The sequence below is a fragment of the Pagrus pagrus genome (genome assembly GCF_965226575.1).
Source record: "Pagrus pagrus genome assembly, chromosome: 7".
Classification (NCBI taxonomy): Eukaryota; Metazoa; Chordata; class Actinopteri; order Spariformes; family Sparidae; genus Pagrus; species Pagrus pagrus.
Window position 1 is genome coordinate 35,049,020 of NC_140191.1, and position 7,395 is coordinate 35,056,414.

General features: G+C 38.6%; 1 protein-coding gene across 1 annotated transcript in view; it reads left to right on the forward strand.

The window, feature by feature from the left end:
* Nucleotides 1-7,156, forward strand: part of LOC311259861 (aldehyde dehydrogenase, mitochondrial-like) — a 77,021-nt gene extending 69,865 nt beyond the window's left edge. The window contains exons 12-13 of the mRNA XM_084357228.1: nucleotides 4,986-5,100; nucleotides 6,840-7,156. Coding sequence (XP_084213354.1) covers nucleotides 4,986-5,100; nucleotides 6,840-6,872 — 148 coding nt within the window. The 3' untranslated portion in view covers nucleotides 6,873-7,156. The remainder of the gene's footprint in view (nucleotides 1-4,985; nucleotides 5,101-6,839) is intronic.
* Nucleotides 7,157-7,395: the final 239 nt, after the last annotated feature.

The window sequence follows — 7,395 nt, forward strand, 5'->3', positions numbered from 1 at the left end:
GGGAGCATGAGACATCATTTTTACACATGGATCGACCCCACTGAGAATCTTTGGGATGTGCTAGAGAAGACTTTACGCATCACTAGTGGACAACACTTTCTCACCGTCACAAACCACTGACAGGTGAAGTGATTAACATTGATCATCTCATTACAATCAGACCTTTGATCCGAGAGAGTGGGGCAGTAGAGTCTAGGGTCATTTGCAGACAGCCTGCAACACTGTCAACAAGAGGGAGTTTAGGGAGACTAGGAGTTAATCCTAGTCTGGGAGGGACTAGGACCAACACAAGAGTCTTCTGTTGTACTGGACCATGACACTGAATTAAAAGCTGATGGAATAATTTAGCTACAGCACCGTCACAGAGACATCTAGCATAGAAATGTTTGCCTTGTGGCATGTACTCTAATAATAGGAATCCTAAAGTTATCAGATAGTGGACTGATAAAAGAGGATTCTGTGGGAAAACTATAACATGCTCAATTTCAAAATCATATACCAGGGGGGCGCTAGTGAGCAGAGCATGGAGTAGGACGCCATTCTCAGGGCTCCTGCAAAACTTGTTATAATCCTTAATTAAAACAGCCACTCCAAAAGAAAACCTGTCCAGAAATTCACCGAGGTCATTGCTGGGACACCAAAGATCAGCTTGGATAGATGACACCGGCCTGAATGGCAGAGATCTTGCGGAGAGCCCGGGACAGAGCCCCCCTCACCTACAACGGAAACCGGATCGCCATATTCCCTGACTACACCTCCACTGTTGCCAAGGCCAGAGCTGCATTCGTGGACGTACGGAAAGCGCTACGTGGAAGGAGAGGAGTCCGCTACAGCCTGCTTTATCCAGCCAGACTCCGTATCTCATAGAAGAACGAGGACATGGAGTTTGTTGACCCCATGAAAGCCATGGAGTATGTCTAGAAAAAAGTTATTCCGTCTACAGAGTCTCAGGACTGACTGTATCCTTAACAGTTATGGACGATAACAACAAATTCTGTAGATTAAGATGGGTGACCCTTATGTTGTCATATGTATGGTTAATACACAGATATTACCTGTTTTATTCCATTTACACTTCACCTGTTGCCTTAAGCTTAGAGGGGTTATTGTACTTTTATTATTGCTACCTTACAAGTAGCCACTCTAATGGTATATGTTCAGTATTTACACTGTATTTAATTATGTGTGTAATCCAGATGGCTGCTATATCACAAGGGGCTGTCTACACTGTATTAGGTTTTGCAGGGGCCCTTGACCTGATTACTCACTTACTTACTTACTTATCCTAGTGCATAGTTCTACTAATGTTAGCTAGCTGTAGTTTCGTTAGCTATTCCGTTCTTTTTTCTGTTCTGGTCCCTCTGTTCCTTGGGGACCCTGCGTTGAACACAGTAACAACAAGGGCACAAACTCTTCTCCGCATCCAGATTCTTATTGTTTTTGTTAAGGCTGATAATATTTGGCACAGCTGTAGCCATTGCCTGTCCCACTCCCTTTGGATCCAGTTAGTACTCCCACCTCCTACAACCCACATTACAATTCTCATGTTCTATGTGCACAGTGTTTAGTCCTGCGCCTAATCCCTCCTCCCTGGTGCCCAACACATTGGGATTGAAATACACAACATAAATTATAAGTAAACAATAAACAACAACATAAACAATTTGCTTCGATGGTATCCTCAAGAACCTAAATGCAACTCGTAGAGAACTTAACAGTCTACTAACGGATAAGATTGAGGGTACACTGAGATTTACCAATCAACGATACTATGAATATGGCAACAGGGCAGGTAAATTATTAGCATTTACATTAAGAAAACAGCAATCATCTAACACAGTACATAGAATAAAATCACAGGACACCTTTGTCACAAAACCAGATAAAATAGCAAAATCCTTTGCAGAGTTTTATCAAGGTTTATATAAGAATATGGACGCTTGTTCTGATGATGCAAAACTTGCAGAGTGTCTGGATAACATAAAACTTGCTGAACTGACAGAACAAGCTAGCTACGGAGCTAGATAAACCAATTGAAGAATGGGAGATCAGACAGGTGATTTCATCACTTAAAAACATTAAAAGCCCAGGTCCAGATGAATACATTAATGAATTCTACAAGACATTCAAAGATTTGTTGTCGCCTCTATAGTGGTGATACATAAGGAGGGTAAAGATCCCACTGAATGTCAGTCCAATAGACCGATATCACCACCGAATGTGGATCTACGTATACTGACGGCAGTCTTGGCTAGACAAGTCAATCAGATAATCACCCAAATTATTCATCCAGATCAGACTGGATTTATCACTGGGAGATATTATGGAGATAATGTGCACCGCCTATTGAACATAATATCTCATCAGCAAGCTAAGAAATCAGAATCAGTAATCATGTCCTTAGATGCCCAAAAAGCATTTTACCGGGTATCATGGCAATACTTATTCCAAACATTAAAACGGTTTAGATTTGACCCTAATTTTATAACCTGGATACAAACTCTCTACTCGTCACTGCAGGCTGCTGTTAAAGTAAACGGCTGTAGGTCAGGAAGATTTAAATCAGAACGCGGATGTAGACAAGGCTGTTCTCTACCACCTTTACTATTTGCTATCAGTATCGAACCACTGGCCCAGCTCATCAGGGATGATGACGACATAAAGGGAATCGTAATAAACAAAGAGGAGCATAAATATTCGCTCTCTGCGGATGATGTAATATTATATTTGACAGAACCTACATCAACAGTACCGCATTTAAAGAGACTTATTTCCGAGTTTGGGAGCTATTCAGGATACAAGGTAAATGTCGATAAAACTGTAGCCATGGATATAAATGGCCGGATCCCACAAAGTTTAAAGCTTCAGAGTGGATTCATATGGCCAAAAGAAGGTATCAAATACCTCTGAATATACATCCCCCAGACTCTACAGAATTTGTAGGACGCTAATTATAGTAAGATAATTCGGAGCATTAGTAGTGATCTGGAACGATGGTCTATGCTCCCGCTGTCTCTGCTAGGACGCATTGAAAGTATCCGCATGAATATTCTGCCCAGACTATTTGTTTCAGATGCTACCAATAGAAATAGATAAAATCATTTCAAATTTTCGACTTAAAACCTTACAGTTGCCTAAGCCGAACGGAGGTCTCAAACTTCGAAATCTAAAATATTATTTTTGGACTGCACTAATGAAGCCTCTGATAGTGTGGATCCAGGCTGACACATATACATGTTGGCTTAATACAGGAAAAAGTTTGTGTCCACTAGAGACCCTGCAAGACCTACCTTTCCTGGATGTTCCCATAAAGGAAATGGCAGTCTGGACTAAGACCACTCTCAAAATTTGGAATAAAATAAAATCAACTTTTGGATTACCGAAGCAAATCTCATCACTAGTATCGGATCTATGAAGAGCTTTACACCCAACAACTTAGATGTCAGCTTTAGAAGATGGTCAGATCATGGCCTGGTTTACCTGCACCAGTTATTCAGCTGCAACAATCTTAAGACATTTGAACAGTTAAAAAATGGTTATGGTCTCCCCAGGACAGATTTCTTCCAATACTTGCAGCTAAGCTAAGAACATTCCTGACAACACACAAGGAGTGGGGGAAACTTGATAAACTTACCCCTATAGAAAAGTTTCTAGTAAAAATGCAACCAGGAAATGGAGATAAGAAGATAATTAGTGAATTGTATCATACATTTTTGTCAATGAATCTACATAATTCTTTTCAGATAAAGCAGAGGTGGGAGGCGGAAATGAACATGGTCATATCGCGGGACGCCTGGGAGGAGGTTTGCACTGAGGCGCACCTGGTTACACATTCAAATACATGGAAGGAACTTAAATGGAAAATAGTCACCAGATTTTTCAGACCACCTGAAATAGTATCCAAAATGGGCCCAACACATTCCAGTTCATGCTGGAGGAATTGTGGAGCACACGTTGCCGATCACACCCATGTATTCTCAGGTTGTTTTTTTTTGTTTTAATTGTTTATAATTTATAACTTGGTTATAATGTGTATAAATGTTGCTTACAACTGGATTGAGCAAGAAGAAAATGTATATGCTGCACTGTTGTCAAAAAACTAAATAAAAATTAAGTAAAAAAAAACCAAAACATATACCTGAACAAGATGGAGGGTGTTGTTTTGTCAGTGGTCCAGAGAACTACGGGGTCCAACAATGTCTTTTGTAGCGGAATCTCAATGCTTCACACTTGTTTTAGCTGCACCACCTCCGAAGAGGAAAATTTAAATGAAATCAATAATTTCTTCTGGTATCAGTCAAATAGTGTGACTTCTCGATCACATTGATCTCCGTCTCCACTTCAAAGGAATACACAGAACCTGGGTCTTAATGAAAATCTTTGTTATAAACACAAATGATTTTAAATGAAATGATGATCAGACATGAATATTTACCAAATACAAGCAGTCAAAATGATGAGAGTGAATTGAAAGAGGAAATGTGGAGGAAATAATGTGTTCACTATGGATTCTAACTAACACTGAAGGAAAATTACAGTTGATAAGACTTATTATTATTATTATTATTATTATTGTTTCCTGGCTCTTCCTTTTTGTTTGCTGCAACATGTTTGAAGGCGGTGTTTCTGCAGCACTATGTAGGGTCGACCTTCTATTACTTCTAAGTTTGGTCTGTTCACAATAAAAAGGTACAAGTCAGTGTCAGGGCTTCATTCAGAGCCCCGACACTGAGACACGTCCTCTTTAATCCGGTTGACAAAAAGTCCAAAAATGTCTCATCTTTTCAGAACATTTGCTGCTGCAGCCATTAACTGCAAGAATGAACATTTTAGAGTCTGGATACTGAATATTGTTATGACAGGTTTGCTTTAAGCTTTACAACAAGTACATATTTACCACATTTATGTTTTACATCATTGGAATTGATTTCATATTAATGTTGTGTGTGTGTGTCTGTGTGTCTGTGTGTGTGTGTCCTCTGCAGGATTAACTGTTATGATGTGTTCGGGGCTCAGGCTCCGTTTGGAGGATACAAGGCGTCCGGTACTGGCAGAGAGCTGGGAGAGTACGGGCTGGACAACTATACAGAAGTCAAAACGGTAATGAGTGAAAAATCAACACATGAATATTGAACACCGATCCGATGAGTTGCTCTGAATTGGGACCTCTAGGATGCTACTGTTCCTGTCAGGATACAAAACACTTGCTAACATGTAGACTTGTCGTTATCGTATGATCGGTCATCATCAGCTTTTACATAATCAGACATCAAATCAAATCAAATCAAATTTTATTTGTATAGCCCAAATTCACAAATCATAGTTTGCCTCAGAGGGCTTTACAATCTGTACAGAGACGACACCCTCTGACCCTCGATTCGAGTGAGATGATCGACCAGTCTCTCTATTTCTTGCCATCCCTATGATTATTGAGATTATGTTTTATTTGAAGTGTATTCTGAATACTGGAATACTACTTTAGTATAATAAGGGTCCATTACTTAACGTTAGTTAATGCATTATTAAGCATTAATTAACAGTTTAATAACCATTATAATGCATTACTTAACATGAATTAACATATTAATACATTCATTAATGAACAGTAAATTAATGCATTATTAAGCATTAATAAAAGTTACATAATGTATTTAATTAATTAACTGCTCATTAAGGCATTTGTTAATATGTTAATTAATGTTAAGTAATACATTATAATGGTTATTAAACTATTATTAAACTGTTAATTAATGCTTAATAATGCAACAGACCCTTATTGTAAAGTGTTACCAATATTTCTTTTTTAACAAAGATATATATTAAATGTTACATATTTTATACTGGTGAGATCTCATTTTCTGGCAGCAGTTTAGATTAATCAGCCAACAAATGCTTATTACAGATCTGATATGAATATTTCATTTTAAACTTATTAATATTAAGTCATCTATAAGGACTCATTTAAAACCATTGAAAAGTAAACCTAACTTATCTGTAGCTTTATCCAACATGTAACCTAATGCAGGTTGAAAACTACTGTAGTGAAAAGTGTATCTGAAGCGATTTGGGTTTTTTAGTGGAATCAATACAGATCATTAAGATTTAGAAAAATGCAAGAGAACTGTAGCCATACTGCAGCAACTATAAATGAACTGACACCAATCTATTACTTTAATAATCACATTTTAATACATGTGCACAACGCGGTGCAGACAGTGACATTGATAAACTTATAATAACTGATTGTTTAAGGCCTAGTCCACATGTGCACAGGTATTTTTGAAAACAAAAAACAATTTCAGTCCGGACAAGCTTTTTAGCACCGTTTCAGAAATAATCTCTGTACACACTAACACACCTGAAAACACTTCACATGACCGTTCACGCACACGAGGCATGTGTATGCAGGTGTTAACAGAAGCAGATCATCTACTCAGTCGGTTGCTTAGTTGTAGAAAATACTATTAATTATCTCTACTTTTACATACTCCTTACTGACTTACTACACACACTGATAAGGCCCACTTAGAAAGAGAATGTGTCTGCATCATAGCTTGTTTTGTGCGTCAGGATGTAAAAACAGTCACTGAACATCTCCACCCTGGGCCGAGTGGAGGTCTGTTTTCAGTGACTGAAAGGCTGTTTACTTGTGGACATACTGTACACGTACTGTGTATATATCAGTGTGGACAGGCCTCCAGATTCCACTTCTTCACACTAATATTTACCTGGAGTCTGATGGTTAAAACACTCCATGATTACACACTGAGATACAGAACAACTAATTAACTACTCTTTACATCTTGAAATCCTGAAATCCTTTTTATTCACGTTTCCAGGTGACCATCAAGGTGCCGCAGAAGAATTCTTAGACAGGTGCAGTGAACCCCGTCAACAGCTGACGGCCGTCATCCAAGAAGCCGCTGAGAGGACATATTGGACTGAGATACTGTGATTCTACTGTTGTGTAACCTTCAGTACATTACTAACCATGCTACTGATGATGTTCCAAACACTGTTCACAACGACACCCTCTACACCTTACATCTTACATGTGATTCAAGGAAATCATAAAACTATAAAGTCACAGTCTCTGTTTGTAATCTGTGGGCTTTGAGATTTCTAATTTTTCAAAATAAATGGATTTGAGACGGCTCATTCTCTTCCTTCTGTGAGTTACTGTGTGGACTCCATAGTACCCTTGTATTGAAAGTGACATTGTGGTCGTTTTAGCTAACTTCCTGTCTGTTTTTGCTGTTAGCTGTCCCCTCTACTTCACCTCACATGCACAACTCCTTTCTTTCTTTTTTCATTGCAGCTCTTTTTGCCTTTATTTTTAGGGCCCGAGCAAGAAACCTGCAAGGTCCCTATTGTTTTTAGAATGATTATTATTGT